Source organism: Balaenoptera physalus (genome assembly GCF_965194825.1).
Source record: "Balaenoptera physalus genome assembly, chromosome: 1".
Lineage (NCBI taxonomy): Eukaryota > Metazoa > Chordata > Mammalia > Artiodactyla > Balaenopteridae > Balaenoptera > Balaenoptera physalus.
In genome coordinates this window covers 176,439,263-176,462,083 of record NC_138882.1, presented here as the reverse complement: position 1 = coordinate 176,462,083, position 22,821 = coordinate 176,439,263, and the positions used below count along the sequence as shown (strand labels likewise).

At 39.3% G+C, this 22,821-nt stretch overlaps 1 protein-coding gene across 3 annotated transcripts in view; it reads left to right on the top strand.

Annotated features, from left to right (window-relative positions):
- The first annotated feature begins 1,809 nt into the window (after positions 1 to 1,809).
- Positions 1,810 to 22,821, top strand: part of MACO1 (macoilin 1) — a 55,723-nt gene continuing 34,711 nt past the window's right edge. For 2 of the 3 annotated variants that reach the window (XM_082423103.1, XM_082423104.1), the window contains exons 1-3: positions 1,810 to 2,065; positions 16,742 to 16,883; positions 18,450 to 18,576. In XM_082423103.1, coding sequence (XP_082279229.1) covers positions 1,986 to 2,065; positions 16,742 to 16,883; positions 18,450 to 18,576 — 349 coding nt within the window. In that variant the 5' untranslated portion in view covers positions 1,810 to 1,985. The remainder of the gene's footprint in view (positions 2,066 to 16,741; positions 16,884 to 18,449; positions 18,577 to 22,821) is intronic. The other variant, XM_082423105.1, reaches the window with a different exon arrangement.

The window sequence follows — 22,821 nt, the reverse complement described above, 5'->3', positions numbered from 1 at the left end:
AGGCAGGAAGGAGGGAAGATAAGGTTGTACTAATGGGTTTGAGGACAGTGAGTAGATAAGGCTTGCTTGCCTGAGGAGGCCTGGAAAATAGGGGTGGGTCCCCATTGTGACCATCTTTGGATGCCATAATAAAGAGAATGGGTTTTCTCTTTCAGGCACTGGGTGATCCTTGAAGATTTGTGACAGTATAAAGTAAAAGAGCAGCAGTTGAGGATGATGCATTTGGTGTAAATTACAAGTTCCTTCTTGGGGCGGGTTTTTATTTCAGGGGGTGATCACAGGGCAGGGAGAGGTCCACGCATCCCAGGACAAAACAAGACGGCATCTGCTTCCTGTAAATTTTTAAAATATGCTGTAAGACCATCTAACTGTCCCACTGTTGGTGAGTGGTTAAGTTGGTACAGCCACTTGACAGGAGATTTTGCAATCATCAGAAATATTTAGGAGGGGTGCATTAATTATAGCATGTAAAAATGCTTGTTAGCCAAAGAACAGAATACAAAATTGAATATCTAATATGATCACTATTCTGCTTAATAATAAAAACAACAGTAATAGTAATAATATATCATCCATGGGGGAAAACTGGAAAGAAAGGGAAAAATATAGAATGCTAACAGTAGTTGTGTTAAGGTGATGAGACCCATGGGTGTTCCCCCCAACCCAGCCAACTGTGCTACATTTCCCCAGTTTTCTTTAATGACATGCAGTCCTCTTTTCGACATACATTCATCTTTTTCTTACTCTTAAAAAATTTTTTTGTTGTCTTTTCTAATTGTTATTTTGCCATACCTACTTTGCAGGGGTAAATGAACAAATAGATGCAGAGCACCTAGCACGGTTCTTGGCACAAAATCGGGGCTCTAGGAATGTTAGGTGAGAAGGTCGCTGGCCCGGCATCCCCGCAGCTCCAGACCTCCGCCCGGGGGCAGAGACGCTCCCGAAGCCGACGCTCGCCGGGTCCAGCAGGCGCGGTGCCCGCAAAACCCGCCGCCTTGCCCGCCCTGCGTACGTGGAGCCCGGGCCGCACCGCCCCACACACCCCCTGCAACCTCGCGCGATGTCGCGCGCACCCACGGCCCCGCCCCCTGTGACACCACCTCCAGGAGGCAGGACTGCAGCGGCCCCGCCCCGCGCCTCCTCCGATAGGCCGCCGCGCTGTCACCACGTCGCGGGAAGCTGGCAGGGTGTGTGTGTGTGCGCGCGCGGTTTGCTTTGTCATTCGTACCCCCGTCGCTGGCAGGCGCGGCCGGCTTGGTCGAGCATTCCAGACTCCGCAGGAAAGGCCCCCGGCGCCTCCCGGATGAGAAGGGTGCTGTGAGCCCCTTACATAATGATGCGACTGACTGGAGCACAGTTCAGCCCAGATACGCACATGCCGCAAACCCAGGCCTCGCGATTTCATAGGGTGCTAGTGATAGCCTACAATGAAAACAGTACCGTATGCTCTAATGTGGATTATAATACAATGAAATGCAATCCAGTAATAATGAAATGTTCCTTCGCAACAAGGCATAATATAGGATGTTATATTTATAGGGCCTATTTATAAGCCTCTATTTAAGTCTTTTCTGATAGGCTCGGACTCGGGCCCAGACACCGTAATGATTGGCGCACTCTTCTGTCCTTCAAAGAGGCGGGTTCTAGGGTCCGTATTGCCACAGCGGGCCCTGGGATTGGCCGGCAGCGGCATAGCGGCGCCTTCGATTGGCCCCGAAGGCCGTCCGTCGGAGCGGAGGAGGCGGGGCAGGCGGCTGGCTGGTGCTGGGGCGGGCGGGCCCCGGAATTGTCATTTCTTTGTTTCCGAAGGCGGAGGAAGCGCTGAGCCCACACCTCCTCGTCCCACCCCCTCCCCCCGGGTGCTGGCTCCATGTCTGTGTGACCGGCCCCAGGGGTAGAGTCCAGGCCCGACGCGGGGCGGGCCGGCGGCGGCGGCTGAGGTGAGAGGCGGCGGCGGCGCGGGCACCCGGCCCCCCAGCGGGAGGATGAAGCGGCGGAACGCCGACTGCAGTAAGCTCCGCCGCCCCCTAAAGCGGAACCGGATCACCGAGGGCATCTACGGCAGGTGAGCGGCGGCGCCCCCGCCTCCGCCGGCGCGGGCCCCGCGGCCCCCGGCCGTCTCTGGAGGGGCCGAGCCCCGTTATGTAACCCCGACTAGGCCTCACGCCCTTGCCGGGGGCTCCCCGGAGGAGCGCTGCCCATGGGGCCCTGGGCGGCCCGCCGGGGTCCGCCCCGAGGGCGCGGGGCGTGGCGAGGGCCGCCGGCCGGGCTGGGAGGGCGCGGCGGGCGCGGGCTGAGGGAGCCGCCGCGCCGCCGTTGGGACTGTCCGGGCCCCGCCGAGGGGGAGGGGCGGTGACCCCCTCCCCATCCGCGCCGCCGGGCCCTCGGGGCTGCTCTAGGGGCTGACGGGCCTCCACTGGTCCCCCAGCTCGCTCCGGCCCGGGAGTCGCCGGCCTGAGTCGGGAGGCGCGTAGACCATATGCACTGGTGCGGGGGAAGGCTGACAAAGTTGGGAGCAGACAGTGGCCCCGCGGTCCCTCTGCGGACTGGGCAGGTGGCCACGTTGCCCCCTTTCGCCTTTTACTTCTCTTATGAGATCTCAAACTTGGCACCGAGGGCTGAAGCCGATACCCCCAAATCATGGCCTGTGGCCCCGCTCCAGACTCAGAAGGAGTGATGATCATTTTCTCAGCAGCATTATTTTGACAATTCCAAGCAGATAGTTTTCTTCGACCCCTTTAAAAAGGATTTTCTCCAAACTCGCGTGGTTTGTTGTTGTTGTTTTTAGTTTGTTTTAATCCTCCGAAAACAAAGTAGTGTCCCTTTAAATAGAAATTGAATTCAGGACTGAGGGGTAGAAGGACAACAGGTTCATGGGGCAACTTAGTGAGAATCCCAGCTTCCCTAAGCAACATTTGTGTAGGACTGTTATTTTCTGGTTCTCACAATGTTAATTCTGAATGGTACCTGCCTTGATAAAGAAATGATTTCAGAGGAGAAGTAATTAGTTTACAAAGGAGAATTCTCAGGATGTGCCTATAAGCTTAATTGAGTCCTGGTGGTGTTTTACAGTTTAGCTCTTCTAGCTGTGGGACTTAGAGAAATATGTGAGGTAGCTGATAACACCCAAGTTGCCTTAGCATAGCTGTACACCTTGCACATGCTACTGTTTACACATTTAGAATGATTCCTTTCCACAAGCAGCTGACCGATGTAAACATTGGGTGTTTTTTTTATTTCAAGCTTAAAAGGGTTAAGAAGTCAGTTGAAGTAAAAAGTTTTTAGATATATCCTTATGTAATGAGCCATAGATCATAGGAAGAGTTCATTCATTACACAAATATATGTACTATGTGCCAGGCCCTGTTCTAGCTAGTAAGGGTGCAGCAGTGAGTAAAACAGGCCAAAATCCATGCTGAATTAATCAAACCTGGCCATTTAAACTAAAACTGTAAAAGCAAAAACCATTTTTCCTACAGATTTAATGGGTGGGGGAAAGTTCTCTTCAAGTTACACACACTATAATTCTTGAATAAAGGAAGGGTTTTCCCCCTGACTATTGAAAAAGATATGAACAATTTAATATTAATAGTGACACAAGAATAGAAAAAGCGTATTAAACAGAGTTGGTAAAGCAAGGACAACCATGCCATTTGAATGGCTGCTATTTACAGTAACATATGATGATGTACTTCTGTTTATAGTGAGAAGATTGGGAATCCCATATTGTTTACATGTTTTCTGTTGTATTTCAACTTCTCTGGTATTTGAACAAATATGCCCAGTTTAGTACCTGCCCCATAGTAACCACTCAATCAGTGTGCATCAATGTGAAGAAGTGACTTTATTGTCTAATGAAGGTCTATTATTTTACTGATGAACTTTTGGAATTTGAATTTTCTTACCCTAAAGGTTAATAGTAAATGCCCTATGCAAGTTATTCAGAGTTTCATCTGTAAAAGTTTAAAAAACCAACAGTACTTCAGCTCTCAAATATATTTACTCTTCTCTATTTGGCATTCTTTAAGTTAAAAGTTAATAAAAAACTTAAATATATTTCTACTTTCTTTTCTCTTGGAGCATCATATATCACATGAGCGTTTCAATTCACTTATCTGTTTCTTAGTTTATATTATGGAGTATTATATTATGGAGAATTATGGTCTGAAGAACAAGACCATAGTGTTGGGGGTTTTTTTTTGCAATTTTGTTTTTAAAAAGATTTAGAAAATTTCCAGTTATTTCTAAAGCAGACAGAATGAGTGGGCTAGTTACAAATTAGGTGTCTGAGGATTTGTGAGTATCAAATTTCTGTTAATCATCACATTTAAGTCTACACTAAATTGTTTTTCACACCATTGCCCATTTTGTTTCTCAATGTCTGGCCAATTTTTGTCTCACTAAATAGAGAGCTTTGTTTTTTTCTCAGGCTCTGTTGACAGTTTTGATAACCACTACCTACTGTTTCACAGCATAACTTTTCATGGACTTACTATTTTCTTGTTCTCAGTCTGCACAGCTCTCTGAGCTTGGCGTAGCAAGGAGGCAGCTGTGGTGAAGAGAGCGCTGGACTGGGAGTGTCAGGAGACCTAGGTTCAGACTCAGTGTCCCAGCTCTGCCATGTGGGATAGGCAGGGCATCCACCGCTTTGAGCCCCTGTTCTCTCACCTGTCGAGTGAGTTTTGAGGACTGAGAGAAAATAATGTACAGTTTGTGAAACTCTGTAAATTCTATCATGCAAACATTATTTAGCATGTAGTTGTTATCGCAGTTTACCATATTTGTTTTATTTTTAAGGAGTCAGGAAAGACCATAAGGTTTGGTACAACTATCAAACAAAAGTTGAGTAGTCAAAACAAGGGGTCAGTTTCTGCTTGGTCTTGCTGAAAAAAAAATCCTGTTGCTGAGATGCTTTTAATCATGGGCTCCAATCCAGCAACTGTGACTGAGGTGATTGTCAAATGATATCATTATTGTCATTATAATGGCTGTGGTAGAATTCTGTTTAGGGGCAAGGTAGATGGAAAATGGATTTTAACATTATGTTAATATTACCTACATTTATATATATGCCCGTCATTTGAAAACTGAAATGTATAGAAATACGTTATTCTGGTCAAGTTAGTAATCAAAAATAAGAGAAAGGACATAGGAATGGTGATTATTTTCTTTTATATTATTATGAGCTAAAATCAATGTCATTTTCAAAAAATCTGAGCCAGTATAGAGCCTGACAGAGAATAGGAATTCAGTCCTCAGTAACTGTTGAGCAAGTGAATTAGTAAATAAATGAATATAAGCCAATCCATTCTATTCATTTAAGAACCTGCGTTGTTTTGGTAATTATGGAGGATACAAGATAAGACATGGTTCCTTGTCTTCCAGGAGTTTACAGTCTAGGAGGCCATAATAATGCCCTCTTAAATTTGTACAGTGGTTTTGAGGTTCCAAAGAACTTTGAGTTCCGTTCAAGTAAAAATATTTTAGTTGAATTAAATTTTCGCTTGCTGTTTTAGTGGTTCACCTGATGGATTAACAATTTTGCCCTGTACTATTTTATGATGAAGTACACAGTTGCCACTATGTGAGGGAATATGTATTTTCTAACTGAAATGAAATAGATATGAAAGTACTTTGGAAATTATGAAAAAAAGTTATTAATAAGAGAAAGTAAAATGAATAACTCTACCTAACTATAACATTTCAGAGGTCCTCGGGTTTTAGGGCAGTGACTCTCTCCCTGTGTCTGCCTTCACACACGCACCAGACGCTCCCAAAAGTAATATCTCATTACTCCATGCACTGATTCTCCAGGTGAAGTGGGGTTGGAGTGCTATGTAGATTTTAAAAAGCTTAAGGGAATTCCGGGTGGTTCATTCACCTTTCATCTTGCCAGGCTCCCTACTCCCCTCTGAGAATTAATGATTTTATAATAGGAAGATGAGGAGATAAGGTGTGGTGAGTAGAAGACAGAGGCAGACACATTTATGTTTAAAGTCTCTGCAGTTAAAATTGTTCCTTACCCAAGTAAGTAATATAAGAATTTTAAGTAAGGCAGGTGTTTTACGCTTCAGGAAGTTATTTTATAGCTTTGTTACTGGTGGTTGAAGGAAGCACTCCTCCACTGGTGGATTCATGGATACTTCCTGTCGTGGTGTGCTGGGTTCTCCTTGTAGTATGTTGCCTGACGTTTAAGCAGTGTAGTACTGTACCTGACTTTTACATTTTAGGACTCGGGACTTCCTGGTATATACAGTACCTTTTCCCATCCTTATTTCAGAGAGGAGTTTTCTGGCCTTTGACTTTCTAAATGGTCAAAGTTTACAAACTTCTCAGCTTCCTAATTTCCTTTTTCAGACCCTTGTCTAAATAATCTGATCTCCAGAGATTTCACTTCTCTGCTTTTCCTGCCCACCTTAATGATGTTTCCTAAGCCTGGTTTTAGACTCCTTTGGGCTATGCTTACTAAAGCCACTGGAGGCTGGCATGACCCTTGGCTGCCTTGAGTGTACATGTGTTCTGCAACTGAAACCCCAGATACCAGTGTTGCAACCTCACAGCCTAAAAGCATTTTGGTAATCTTGGTAGGCCTTAACTTCAACTATGCTGGACTTGACATAAAAGTGATAAATGCAATATTGTTTTAGAGGGGTATTGGGGAGGGGGGTAAGTACAATGGAGAAATTAGAAATTGAAATGTTTTCACTCACCTCTAGTGAGGTGTTCAGCTAAACCCTTGTATTTGTAGTTTCTGTGAAATACATTGAAACAAATCTGCCACACTGGAATTTTGTACTTAATTTTTGCTAGTAGTATACTACCTTAAAAAAAAAAGTACTTTCCTCCAGTTTTCATTTATGATTCTTCTCGTCTGAGCATTCTTGGCAGTTTCATTTCATTAGATGTTTTGAAAATCCCTTTAAGTTGCTGCTGTGTGTTGAGGCAGGGAAAGGAGGGAATGTGATCTATTCCAGATTATTGGCTTAAAAACTTCCTGTTTTGTTAATGATACTCTCCTTTTTCTTCACATTGATACCTCGTGGCTTTTCTTGAACCTCACTAGATTTGGAGACTGATTTTAATGGTAGACTTAATAGCTTATTATTTTCACTTTCTTGTTATATACCTATATATTGTAGACCCAATCCATGGTCTATAAGCACTTTTATTTCCAGAGTCTTTTTCTTTGGCCATTTCTCCCAGATTTCCTCCATATTAACCCTTTGGGGTTTTATGTGTATGTATGTGTGTTTTGTTTTGTCATTTTCTAGGCTACCATCCAGATGATATACTTAAGGGGCTATAACGAGATATAACACGTATCTTGTGGAGTCGGGAGGGTCAGATAGAAATTTTATAAACTTAGTTGAGATCAAAGTGAAATACTATAATTGGATTACTTTTCTTCATGAAATTCATTGTGCTCTTCAAATATAGTTTTTACTTTATTCTCTAGGCTTCCCAGATTTGGGTGTAATTATTTTACTTGGATAGTTTTCAAGAAATAAGTCCAGAAGAAAAATAAGTTCTCTGCTCAACAAGCTGCATAAGTAGAATGGTACTTACCAACAGTAGAAACACATATCCTCTGCTGGACTTTTTTTTTTCCCCATCGTGGATTTCTTCAAATACCTGAGGAGTGACTAGGAGGTCTCTCACCTTCAGGCATATGCATTCTGGTAATGGAAACTTTAAAAAATGTAATCAGCTGTTAAAGTATATTCTTTGAGGCTTTCTATCTTTACTTTGGCATTTAATTTAACTGACATCAAATTGGCCTCAGCTCATCAACCTTCTCAGATGCCTGTCATCCCCAGACTTTGAAGCCCCTTCATAGCATTGGCTTTCATTCCTTTGTATTTTTTCCTCTGCTGCCCTTAAGGATGATATGCTCACATTGACTCACGGGGTTATAACATCAGAAGTAATTTATCCCTCACCCCATCTCCTCTGTTGCCATTTCTGTTTTACAGGTTTTGCATTTAGTGGATTGAAATGGTGCACCTAGTCCACTTCAGGTCTATCCATAGAGATCACTGACTCATTAAGGCTGTTTGGGATCTGTTTCCTACCCAGAACAAGGGAGGTGGCTAGAAATAATCTCGTTCTGTTTTTAAATTATATTATTACTTTGCTCATCTTCAAAACACTTTTAAAAACCAAATAAGCTGCTCAGTACTAAAGTCAGTACTTTGCCATCTTGTAGTGAGGTCACGAGCTCTGGAGAAAATGGGGGCCATGTTCATGGTCAAACAAAAACTCCTGTCTCAGATGAGAGAAATACTAAGGCTGGAGTCTTCTGTCTCAGGTGTAATAAGTATTATTTTCTTGTCTTTTTCTAGACTTGACAAACTATACCTCATGGTTCATTGTGTTTTTGGCTTTTTAAAAAATGCGTTGTCTTTTTATTTTTAAATTACATGTTTCTCTTTTACAATGACCATTCTATGAGTATGAATATTGTTGGAAAGCAGTCTTGAATTGTCCCATCTTTTGTGCCATAGCTATTTCTGTAAAGAGCATTTGACTTTTTAACGTCTTTTTCTGCAGAGCTTCATAGTGTGTTTACAAATTCATAGTTTATGAATTAAGGTACTGAGTGTTTATTCTTTCATAAAGCACATCTGCTCATTTTTTAAAAACTTGGTTCTTTTGGAGAATTAAAGAATTATGTAACTTGGGGGCTTCCCTGGTGGCGCAGTGGTTAAGAATCCACCTGCCAATGCAGGGGACACGGGTTCTGTCCCTGGTCCGGGAAGATCCCACATGCTGCGGAGCAACTAAGCCCGAGCACCGCAACTACTGAGCCTGAGCTCTAGAGCCCGCAAGCCACAGCTACTGAAGCCCACGTGCCTAGAGCACGTGCTCTTCAACAAGAGAAGCCACCGGAATGAGAAGCCCGCGCACCACAACGAAGAGTAGCCCCTGCTCACCACAGCTAGAGAAAGCCCGTGCGCAGCAACAAGGACCCAACGCAGCCAAAAATAAAATAAATAAATAAATAAATAAATTTATTTTAAAAAAAGAATTGTGTAACTTGAATATGTATACACAAAGGGATATAAAGATGGGAAATAATATTTATCAAACATTTAGTAAGAGATGAGAAAGTCCAATGTGATGGATAAGCATATGGGCTTTAACATCATATGAACTTGTGTTCAATTAATGTCCCCGACACTAGTTATTTGATCTTGAACAAGTCATCTACCTGCTTTAACCCTCAGTTTTCTCATCTGTAAAATGAAGATAGTAAATAATATTACCTACTTTATAGGATTGTTATAAGGATAATTGAGATGTCACGTAAAATACTTAACATAGTGCCTGACACAGACAGAGCTGCTCAAAAAGTTGTTTGCTGTTACTATTATAATTTTACCTTCATTCTCTTATTTAGTTCTAGTAAGGATATTAGCTTCAGTTTCACAGGTGAGGAAACTGAGATTACAGGAGGTTTCACCACTTGATAGAGACCTCTATCTGCCTTACCCCAAAGTCTGACCTCTTTTTGTTTTACTTTTTGTGCTACTTCACCCTTTCTGAACGGTGTTTATGTGTAATAACTCTTATGGTCCTCTCAAACTCTCTACTACATGAAGGACAGGTGTCATTATCTTCATTTTTCAGGTGAAGCAACAGGTACCAGGAGTGTCTTGTGCAAGGCCATTAATCTTTTTTCCTTCACAAAATGAGAATCTCTTTTCCTTTAAATAATCCAGTATAGATGTGACAACGATGCAAAATGTGATTCTGGACTGGGATTGATTGATCAATGGATCAGTCTATCTATCTGTTGCTATAAAGGACATTAGTGAGATCATTACTGAAATTTGAATAACTTCTGTAGATCAGATAATAGTACTGTATCAGTGTTAATTTCCTGATTTTGATAATTGTGCTGTGGTTATATAAGAAAATATTCTTGTTTTCAAGAAATTAGGGAGTAAGGGAACATTATGTCTGCAAATTATTTTCAAATAGTTCAGGAAAAAAACTATGTATACATATATAGGGGGAGAATGATAGAAACTTGACAAAATGTTCTGTCATTTGTGAAATCTGGGTGGAAAGATATAAGGGAGTTCTTTGTATTATTTTTGCAGCTTTTCTGTAAGTCTAAAACTATTTCAAAATGAAGAGTTAAGAAAATAAAAGTAATACGTGCTTGTTATAAAAAATTAAAGCAGTATGACAATGTGTAAGTGTAACATAAAAGAGCTTAGTCCTCTTGCTCTGGAATGAGCACTGTTAGATAATTTATAAGTATGGTTTCTTCTTTGATCCATATAAACAAACATATATATTTCTTTCTTAAAAAAAATAGAATTCTGTTTTACACAAAAGTTTCTTGGTTTTTCTCCTTATTTAATCTTGTGTCCATTTCTTTACATAGATATTTATTTATAATTTTTTAGCAGCAACACAGCAGTGCATGTAGAATTCACTCTGTTCTCTGCAGTCTCCTGACTCCCATTCCTGTGCTCTTTCAACAGTGTCCTGCAGCCTGTTAGTTCCCTGTTCCTCAGGTTTCTTTCCTATAAAATGATAATAACTGCCTTTCTTATGTCATAGTTGTAAGGATAAAATGAGATAATATGAAAGCTTTTGGAAGAGTTACACAAGTGCGATATAAACATAAGATATGATTAGGTAGATGATTATTACTATTAAAGATATGAAGCATAATACTTGATTCGTTTATAAAATGAATTTCTAATGTTTGTACAATGTTAACACAATTTTTTAGGGCCTGTGGGTTGTCTTCTTTCTCCTGATGTCTTCTTTACCGCTTTTAATCCCAAACCCCATAGAGTCCGCACTATTAACAGTGTTTTTGAAGCAGAAATTCTAAAACTTTAAACTTTCCAGTTGCATTAGGTTACACTACTTGTTCCTGATATCTTAATAGTCATATAGTACTTTAGAAAACTACTATACAACACAATTCTTAAAAGCTTTTTTAGTGATTTCCATTCTAGGGTTTTTTTCGTTTTAAATTGGACGTACTTCACACTGTTAGATTTGTCATTCCAGTGGCTGTGTATGTATATAAGTATGAGTGTGTGTGTGTGTGTGTGTGTGTGTGTGTGTGTGTGTGTGTGTGTGAGTGATTGACTCTAGAATGGTTTTCTTTGCAGTCTGCAGGAGGCCCAGAATAGAAAAGAAAAGTACAGAACAGCTTAGGTCTTCTCACGCTGCTCCCCTTTTCTGGATTTTACACAAGGATGTGGTTGCAGAACGTGGCAGTGGTTCTAGTCTTGAGGCTAATGCACAACTTTCTGTAGACCACCGTTCCTCAAATTTTTTGTCTTGGGACCACTTTATACTCTTAAAAGTGATTGAGAATCCCAAAGAGCTTTGGTTTGTATGGGTTATATCTAAAAATTTTTACTGGATTAGAAATTAAGACAAAAATTTTAAATAATTACTAGTTCATATAAAAATAACAATAATAAATGCATGAGAAGAGTGGTGTGGTTTTACATTTTTGCAGGTTTCTTTAATGTTAGGCTCAATAGAAGATACTTTGAGGACCCCCACAGTAGTCAGAACCAGTGGCAGGTAGGCTAAATGGAGTGATAGTCTGGCATGAAGAGCAAGGCTGATAAGGTTTCTTTCTTCCTAGTGGAAAAATAGAACAGATTGGGAGCAGGTGCATGGTAATCCTTCAGGCAGAAGCTGTATTTGTTATCTTCGTTGGTGTTGCTTTGTTCAGTCACCCTTCTTAGTCACCTGTGCATCATCTTTCCCTCTACCTTCACTGTAAGTGTGTGCTTTGATAAAAGCCCTACTGTTGGTCCTAAACATTCTTATGCATGGCAGGTCATTCATTCAACAACTATTTGTTAAGTTTCTCTGGTGTGCAGGGTTCTGTGCTGGGCATTGAGAATAAAGCAGGGAACAAAATGGGCAGCTCCTTTGTTCTTCTTGTGGACTTTACATTCAAACAATTAGTTATACAAAATGTTATTTAATTATAATATTCTTGTGGTACAGGATGCTGTATGAACATATAATGGGGTAACAGTCTTTACTGTGGGGTCAGGGAGGCCTTTTTTGAAGAAATGATGTTCATGCTGCGTGCTGAAGGATAAGTAGTAATGGAAGTGCTTCATTTAGTTAAAGTTGTATTTAGGTTAGGATCTTGTCTGTGACTCAGAAAGAAATGTAGAAAAATGGAAGAATTAACCCTGAACAGTTGGAATGTTCCCAGTTGAGGGATGGACAGCTAACAGTTTGGAGATAAGTACTGATGATCTGAGTAGATCGTTGTCTTCTTTCTGAGAAATTGTGGAATTCAGTGGAAGTTCTATGACTATGAGAAGTTTATACAATAAACCAATACTTCTCAAATTTTAATGTATGCACAAAGGGTCTAGGGATCTGGTTAATACACAGCCTTAGATTAAATAGGCCTGGGGTGGGCCCTGAAATACTGCTTTCCTGAAAAGCGCATACATGATGCTGATGCTGCTGGTCCATGGACCACACTTTGAGTAGCAAAACTGTAATTACATATAATAAGCCTTTGCAGGATACCAGCTGGACAAGAGGCTGGGCAAACATTCTGGAGGTGATGTCCAATAGGGAGAAGTATTCAATAACAGTAGAGACAAAGCACTTTGTTTCAAGAAGTATCATGCTACATACTGAAAGGTAAAAGGGATTCACAGTTGCTATTACGGAGAGGACAGGAAAGCTGGGGATTGTGATAGGTGACTACTAGCACAGCCAGTGAAATGTTCCACAGACTCATTTCTGTGGCGAGGCCCAAGTGAACTAAATGGCCATTAGTCTGCCTAGGGAAAAGGTCAGGTACTGAGGATTGATGGCCACCCTGTGGTAATTATATGAGCTCCAGAAAATGATCTAAGTGACAAGCAGCTAGAGATACTAAGAGAGAAGGTGCACTTTACATGGAAAAAGAAGAATGTTCAATACTACTTCTCATTAATCATAGGTGATTAATCCATAGATGGAGGGCATTGCTAAGTAGATTCAATTTTAAAAGATGGTTGTAAATGGCAAGGGTAGGAATAGAATGGGGAATTCTGTTGGGAATGGAATGGGAAAAAAGAATCCCATAGTTAATATCCACTGTGAAAGAGTCCACCATTAAGCCTAATGTTTGCATATCTCTTCTGTATTTCACTGGCAGCCAGAGTAGAAGCTAATCAGACCATCAGAAGACATTATTGGTCTGCCCTTCTTTCAATATATTATTATGGAAAGTATCTTTTTGTTGCAATTATGCTTTAAATTTTTGTTCAAGATATTTTATAGTAATTAGTAAATTTATTTGGATCAGAGAATTAAAGTAACAGCAAGTTAGCCATAAGTCATATTATGAACTATATATATAAAAATATTTTATATTTAATCATATTTTTGTCATGGTTTAAAAGAAATATTTTGGAATGTTAAGGGTTTAAAACCCTGTCTAGGGACTTCACTGGTGGCACAGTGGTTAATAATCCGCCTGCCAGTGCAGGGGACACGGATTCAAGCCCTGGTCCGGGAAGATCCCACGTGCTGCGGAGCAACTAAGCCCATGTGCCACAACTACTGAGCCTGTGCTCTAGAGCCCACGAGCCACAACTACTGAAGCCCGCATGCCATAACTACTGAAGCCTGTGCGTCTAGAGCCCGTGCTCCACAACAAGAGAATCCACCACGATGATAAGCCCGCGCACTGCAATGAAGAGTAGCCCCCGCTCGCCGCAACTAGAGAAAGTCTGCGTGCAGCAACGAAGACCCAATGCAGCCAAAAATAAAAATAAATAAAATAAATAAATTTATTTTTTAAAAAAACCCTGTCTAAAATTTTCTCCCCCTTTAGAATGTCATCTCTTTGGATTTGGCAAAATCTTACCACCTTCAGAGTATGGAAGGAAAGGAATTAGTCAGGTTTTCTACACTGATGAGCAGTCATTTTAGTTTACTTGTCTTTTAACTTTTGTACATGTACCTATAGAAGGATGATAGGCATAATTTACTGATATAGAAGGCTCAGTGAATACTGAATCAGGCAACTGTCTTAAACTTTCTAAAACTCTATTAGATTGAAATGAATCTATAAAGTTTAAAACTAGTCCTAGAGTAAAATCAACTGTTAATTAAGATTGCCTCTTGATTTTAGAGGCAGGCCCACCTAGAAGGGGAGCCTGAGGAAAGCTGAGGGTATATAGCACATGTTTGTGAAAGATCAAGTTTCCTTAGATATCTGTACTTCCAAACTGTGACTCCATAAGAACTGGGTGTCCAGGAACATCAGAGGTATGAAAGCAGCTGTTTGAAAAGAAATTAAATATATAAAAAGGAACCCCCTTGAAGTTACAGAATTGAAAATGAGTAGTCACTGTAACAGAGATGATCGTTTTTGTAATGCCTTAGGTTTAAATGATTGAGTTATTAAAAAGTATTCAACAGGCTGCCATTCTTAGGATAATGCTTTCTAAACAGTGAAATGGTATGTTGCCAGCTAGACTAGGATCCTGCCATGCTTGGGAGCATTTGGGGCAGAGAGCAGCTGGTAGAACTCTGTCTTCTCCACTTGGGGAATAGCGACAACTAGACATGATGAGGCACCCACCATGTCTTATTCGGCTACATTCCAGACACAGCCCCATGGGAGAAGGATTCATCAGAGAAGTAAATACATTTCCATGTCATTTCTTAAATGCCTTAGGAATATGGATGAAAGGCTATTATTTCTTCTTTAAAACCTAGAAACAATTCTAGAAACAAGGAAAAAACCTTTCACTTTTAAAGCCAAGCTTGGAAATCTAGTTTCAAACTAGATTTGTGCTACTGAATGCCTGCATGGCTCAGTTGTTCTTTCTAACAAAACTATGCCTTACTCTCCACTGGATCAGTGATGGATTTAATGAATGAGAATGAGCGCTCTGTCCTCATCTGGCTAACATGACTCTAATGAAATGAAACTAAAAGGTGGGACTTAAGATTCAAGCTTGTGGACTTCCCTGGTGGCGCACTGGTTAAGAATCCGCCTGCCAACGCAGGGGACGTGGGTTCGAGCCCTGATCCGAGAAGATCCCACATGGCCACGGAGCAACTAAGCCCGTGCGCCACAACTACTGAGCCTGTGCTCTAGAGCCTGCGAGCCACAACTACTGAGCCCGCGTACCACAACTACTGAAGCCCACGCACCTAGAGCCCATGCTTCGCAACAAGAGAAGCCACCGCAGTGAGAAGCCCGTGCACCGCAACAAAGAGTAGCCCCCGCTCGCTGCAGCTAGCGAAAGCCCGCGCGCATCAGTGAAGATCAAATGCAGCCTCTAAATAAATAAAGAAATATATGGGAAAAAAAAAAAAGATTCAAGCTTGTGTTGTGGTTTGCCTTGGGTTCCTTGATTCTACAGCAAACCTCTTAATCAAAACTTATTGTCATGCCCAAAGAAGTTCTACCAAAAATTAGTATTAGAAATTGACCCTAGTTGCAAATTATGTATCATTATGATACTGTAACATTAAGGGTCATATGTGTCTGTTCTTGACATCTTTTACCTGTGTGGCTTTATAGGGCATAGAAAGAATCCTCAGTGCTGGATCCTGCTTTTGTTAATTTTACCCCCAAGAATGTAAGTCTTTTTGTACCTTATTTTAATATATTTCAAAATTATTTATTAAAAGTTTTGATTTTATTGTTCATGTTGTAAATTCAGACAGCTAATTTAATCAGCAATATTGGAATGTTTGTATTGCAAAACACCATGCAAGGCTGTTGCCCGAGTCAAAGTGAATTTTAGGTACTTCCCATCTGTATATCTTAGAAAACCTTTAAAAAAAATTACCTAAATTTAACCTGCTCCAGAATTGACCAGATTAAAGACCTAGAATTAGGGGCTTATTAATAGGTAGAGTCTGAAAGCTTCTGTTATCTATGATACAACTAATGAATTAGAAGAATGGTCTTCTAGATTATATGAAAAATATATTTTTTAATCCAGGTCCTTACCTTGCTTTGAGATATCACAGTGGTTAAATATGTGTTCTGACTGGCTTACCAGGGTGTGTTTCTGTTTAACGTAAGTCCAAAGGGAAGTGGGAGCACACATTAACATCTCAGCTAGAGCAAGGCTGGGATCTTTCAGGGTTTTTTTCTTTAATGTACATTTTGGTACCCTCACAGCCCTTAGAAGTGATTGGCATCTGCTCCCTAAGTTAATTTCTGTCTGTTTGGGAAGTCATTTGGTTTTTGTTTGGTTAATTCAGATGAATACTATAGAGAGAGGCAAGAGGAGAAATGGGGGGAAAAAGACAGAATTCTTCAAGCGTGTAGGGATGTGCATCAAGAATTTCAAAGACTCTTCAAACAGATGTTGAGGGGTGGGGAAACAGTAAATTTCAAGCCACTCAACCATGACATTTCTTCTAATGAAGAACAGCTTGAAAGCTGTAATTTTGAGAGTGTTGCGGTATTTTGAAGTCAGATACTTAGCACATTTAAAAATAGTGGTGAGATTTAAATGGGCCTTTTCCATCTTAAATGGAATTAAGCATTTTGGGTCATCATCTTATTTTGATAGTTGTGGGTCTCAGAATGAACACCAGAGCTTTTAAAATTTAGGTGGGCCACGGCAGCATCTCTTTTTGTCCTTTATCTCCATTGTTTTCACAGTATAGGAAGATATTTTTTGTCTCTTTTTAAATAAAGCAGTGAATTTTCTTTTTCTAGCTCTTCACAAATGACCTTGAATTCTTTTATATTTTGCAGTACGTTTTTATACCTGAAATTCCTGGTAGTGTGGGCACTTGTCCTCCTGGCAGATTTTGTCCTGGAGTTCAGATTTGAATACCTGTGGCCATTTTGGCTTTTCATCAGAAGCGTCTATGATTCCTTCAGATACCAGGGACTGGTATGTTTATTAATATATATTTTTCAAGTGTAAAAGATTTATTTACCCTTCTAAGAAAGTCTTCAATAACCGATAGTGAAACTGTTTAAAGTACATTTTATTAGCAATACTTAGGTGACTGTATTGAGTAACAGGGTCTGTGGACTGAAACTAGCCTTTAAGGCTATTTTGTCTAAACCCACTGATCAAATCATTATACTCCCTCCTCTACCATTCCAGTGAAAAGAAGGGGAGGGAGGGAGGATTTCAGGAGGAAGACAGAGTAGTGGATAAAGCAGTAATTGCCCAGTTCTACTCTGAAGTACCTCTGGAGCCACTGTCACTGGCTTAGTGACTGGGTTCGAGTTAGAGCAGTGGTTCTCAAACTTTTTGGGCTCCACATCCTTTACACTCTTAACAACTATTGAGGACTCCAAAAAGCTTTTATTTATGTAGGTTACATCTATCTATTTTTACTATATTAGAAATTAAAACTGGAAAAAATTTTAATACTTATTTAATTTAAATAAAAATTAAAAATTTAAATTTTTATTTAAAATAAAATAAAATTTAAATTTAAAATAAAAATTGAATACTTAATTCACTTAAAAATAGCAATAATAAACCCGTTACATGTTAATACACATTACAGTTTAAAATGAAAAATAACTATTTTCCAAAACAAAAAAAATTAGAAGATTGACTACATTTTTGAAAATCTCTCTAATGTCTGGCTTAATAGAAGACAGCTGGATTTTCATATCTACTTGTGAACTCAGGTGATTACAATATCACGTATCGTGTAACTTCTAGAAGACACCACCCTACTCCTGAGTAAATGAGCATGAAAGAGGCAGATAATGCCTTAGTATTATTATGAAATTATTTACCTGGAAGACTCCCTGAAAGGATCTCAGAGATCCCCAGGGATCCCCAGATCATGTTTTGAGAACTACTGGATTAGAGCAAGGGCATAGGCCTGGGCTTGCTCCCTTGGTTGACCTGTAGTTCTGTTGTGTTCCAGAGCCACATCTTAAACCTGTACCTCTTCTACCCAGGCCTGGTGCTTTGGTCAGAGCAAATCCATGCCTTGAAAAGATGGTTTCGAGCTCATGTCCTGTTAGTAATAGATAATGATGTGTCCAGAGGAAGCTGCATTGTTAAAATTATGAACATCAGTGTAATTCTTGCCACAGTTGTGTTTCATCTGTGCTCCAACAGCCTATCCTTTAAGAATGAGTCTCTTTAGTAATATTTTGTGAGGAGAGAGGAGCCTTTTCTGTGTTAAAATTCTGTTTCTTTTAGGTAACCCACCTGTGGAGTCCAAGTAAACTCACTGTGAATCAACCTCAATTTGTTCTGGTCCAGTTCTTCATGATATGAGGCCATAAATAGGATTACTCTTTAATGCTAAATTAACGACTACTTTTTATATGGGTGATTTTAAATATTTAAAATTTCCTGTTGTAACTTGTTCTGTAGTTATTGCATAGCAGTTTCAGAGATTTTGTCCAACGTGCTTTTAATAATCTCTGTTTGAAATTAACATGTTCTAAGATATGTTTTTTATTTTGTTTTTCCCTTTAGGCCTTCTCAGTATTTTTTGTTTGTGTAGCATTCACGTCAAATATAATATGTCTGCTGTTCATCCCCATACAATGGCTTTTTTTTGCTGCTAGTACATATGTGTGGGTTCAGTACGTATGGCACACAGGTAAGTTTTAATGGTTTCTTAGATGGATAGAAATCTTAGATTCAAACTTTTTTAATGTGGTGATTTCCTTGAATAAATTATTTAGAGTTGAGTTTAATGTGAACATTTTTTTTTAATCCTTCTTTTTTTAACATCTTTATTGGAGTATAATTGCTTTACAATGTTGTGTTAGTTTCTGCGGTATAACAAAGTGAATCAGCTATATGTATACGTATATCCCCATATCCCCTCCCTCTTGCATCTCCCTCCCACCCTCCCTATCCCACCCTTCGAGGTGGTCACAAAGCACCAAGCTCATCTCCCTGTGCTGTGCTGCTGCTTCCCACTTGCTATCTATTTTACATTTGGTAATGTATAAATGTGGACATTTTAAAGACCCCTTTTCATAATAGATTATAATATACCTTTAAAATATTTTTTTTTATTATTGAATCAAAACTTTAAGCCTTTATGATTTGATATTTTGATTGTAGACATTTCAGTTACCAACTCTCATTATGCAGATATCCATTTTTTAAAAAAAGTTGAAGCAGTTTTTATTTATGTGGACTTGAAGACAGCCATGTGCCAAATAGGAAGAATGTTCCTTCAGCTTCAGTATTGAAAGGAATGTCAGAAGTCATTTAGTTGAACCCTTATTTGGCATAAGAGTCCCCACAGCATCCCTGGCACATGGTGCTTTAATCTCTGATTGAAAATCTAGTGACAAGGAACTTACTACTGTTGTTTTGGGGCAACTGGAATAGAAAATTCTTCCTCCTACTGAGCCAGAATTTTCCTCCTTACACTTTTGACCCAGCATGTCTTGACTGTCTTGGGACTCACTGATCACTTAGAGGATATAAAGGGCTTTCCCCAGAAAAACAGATAGGAATATACAGAAAAAAATTTTTTTTAATTTTAAAGGGCTTACAGACCATCCCTCTAGTCCAAACATTGGACCCCTGCATTAGAGCCACTCTGAATGAGTGTAATCTTCCATCCATGTTAACATTTCTTTAGAGCCTTAAAGACACTGTCATATCCTCTTGTCTTCTTTTCTGTAGACAAAGCATCTCCGATTTCATCAGCTTTTCCTTGTATGTTATTTTAAGCACTTGCACCATTCTGATCTCCCTAGTTCTTAGTGGCTCTCTAAACCAAAATGTACTATTTCAGGTATGTTCTGACTTGAGTGGAGCTACATAGCCACCTCCCTTCTTCTTAGAGCTATTCTTTTGCTATTACAAACTAAGATGAGCTGAGATGTTTTGATAACTCCAGTCCACTATGAAGCCTGCACATGGGACGCATGGGGATGTGATGATTGGCTCTCAGATCGTCACATTTCTCTGCAAAGCTGCATGAAACTTGATTCCTAGGCCCAGCTGCAACCTGTAGAATTTTGACCGCTGTTGGAGCACCAACTAATAAAAGCTCTCTGGAGCAACATTCATTCTCTTCTCTAAATGCTATAAGGATGATGTTGTCCCATGTTAGAAGACACAATTCAGCTCTGTTATTTAAAGTATCCACTTTGAGCATTGTTTTCTCCATCTTCAGCACTCTCTCATATCTGACTGAATTTATAAGCTAGCATGCTGGTTCCTTAGTCTGCTTTCCTCTAGTTAAAGTGATTTTCCTATATACCAGTTTTTACTTGTATTTCCTTGTCCTGGCCCTCAGTTTCGAGTGAGTTGCCCTTTATACTTGTCATTCTCTCTAGGTCTCAGCTTCTTCTCTGTCATGTGAGGGTAGAGTAATCTAGACAGTGTTTAAGGGAGCCTTTGAGCTCAGATAATCTCTGACTCTGATGAACTATAATGATTCCCTAAATTACTTTAATAATGTCTTAATAGTTGAGAAAAAACTACTCATATAACTATTAATAGAACCTATTGGAGTTCAGTGGGTGACCCACAGGGCAGCAATGAAGCTAATGTTATAAATGATATTGGCCTCTCTTTAGCTCTAGGCTCAGAAATGCATGTTGGAATACCTAAGTTATGAAGTATGTTTTAATTTGGACTGATTAGTGAACAAAAAAAACTAACTTTGTGTTCTTATTAGGCCCAATAAATATAAGTGCAGTTTTTATAGGTTGGGGTTAATTTCTCTTTCAGTTGTTAACATTTTAAATGTTTCTTAAGGATATTAGGAATGGTTGATGAAATTATATATTGCCACAAAAGAGTGAAAATATTATATCATTAATTTTTTTCCTTGCTATTAAGAGGGAGAAAACAAGATATAAAACTGTATGTATGGGACTACCCTGGAGGTCCAGTGGTTAAGACTCCACGCTTCCACTGCAAAGGACACGTGTTCGATCCCTGGTTGGGGAACTAAGATCCCACATGCCACACAGCATGACCTAAATACATACATACATACATAACAGAAGCCAAAAGAATACCTAAAAAAAAACTGTATGTACAACATAACTATTATACTAGCTCAAAAATATTTTCAACGTGGTTTGATTTTATTTATTTGATAGGTGTAGAAATATGGGTAGTTTATCCAAATTTTTCTATTTTTTCTGTAATATGCTTATTTTGTTTATGATAACTTTAGAAATTAATATAGGGAGTACAGAATATACATTTTTTAAAATGCATTTTGAAATGAAATTGAAAATGCATTATCCTAAGGGTTGCTGTTTGTCTTCCTACATTGTGAAAATACCCTTTTTCCAGTACATTAAATCTGTAAGAATGGTTGAGACCATTAGCTGCCTTCACAGAGCTTTGAGTATCTTCTTACCTTATGGACTAGGTCTATGGGCATTTAGGTTCTCCTTAGAAGCAGATTCATTATTATCTCTGTGATTTGGACCCAATTTGTATAAACTCTGGGCCTCACTTTACTCTTCCATAAAATGAAAGTTGGACTAAGTGATCATCTTTCTAGTACCAAGATGCTATAATTTTTCTTGTGTTTCATCCCAAAGAATCTTAGAAAAAAGCCATTTAGTTCTTCAGGTCACTGAGTTTTCCCTCCAGTTCTCTCTTCTGTAACTTGCTAGCTTTATATGGTCTCAAAGGAGATCTTCCCAGAGTTAGTGGATCTCATGCCTTTGTGGTCTATCTTCATGAAATATCTAATTATTAGTCATGTCCTGACATAGATGGACATAGCCTACAGTCTTTGATTCTAAAGCCCAGTGAAAATTATCTCATTATTTGAGTTTTATTTATTCTATTGCAAGTTGCTTTTTCCTACATTGAAAATTGTTTTTAATTACAGAAGGAATATGAGCTCATAGTTAAGAAAAAAAATTTTTTGAGTAATACTTAAATGTCAGAAACATTCCTTACTGCTGTAACTCATTCTTACTTAAGAATTTGTGTTTTTTTACATACCATTTTATGGTAGTACAGATCTTCATCCTTTTGAAAAGCTGCATCATATTTCATTATATAGATTTATCATAATTAAACAGTTCCTGTTGATAGGCATTTAAGTTAATTCTAAATCCTAATTTTTGCTATTGCAAATAATACATTGAATATTCTTATACATTTTTCCCAGGGCTCTTTTGTATTTCTGTAGGGTAAATTCCTGGAATTGGAATTTCTGGGTCGAAGATATAAGTATTTTTAATTATACTGCCAAATTGCCTTCTAAGAAAGTTGCCCCAATTTATATTATTGCTGAGTATGAGAAGGAAGGCTTTCACATATCTTCCCTATACTATTACCCATCTTTAAAATTTTTGCTTTATCTGATAGGTTAAAATAATAGAGTCTCATTTAAAAAATTTTTATCTCTCTAATCAGTAATGAAGTTGGCATCTTTTCACATGTTTTTTAGCCATCTATATTTTTTCTTTTATGGCTTTCAAATTTTTTTCTTCAGTTGACTTTTTATTGATTTGTAGGAGCTCTTTGTATGCTAGGGCTATGACTTCTTTGTTTTACATATATTGTAAATATTTTCTGCCAGAATGCTTGTTTTTATTTTTGTCTATGATTCCAGGCATCTTTTGTCATACAAAAGCTTTCAGTTTGGATCATATTGCTTTTTAATTAGTTTGAAAGTCTTTTTTTTTAATTTATTTATTTGGTTGCGCTGGGTCTTAGTTGCAGCAGGTGGGCTCTTTAGTTGTGGCTCACGGGCTCCTTAGTTGTGGCATGCGAACTCTTAGTTTCAGCATGCATGTGGGATCTAGTTCCCTGACCAGGGATCAAACGCAGGACCCCTGCATTGGGAGCGCGGAGTCTTAATCACTGTGCCACCAGGGAAGTCCCGAGTTTGAAAGTC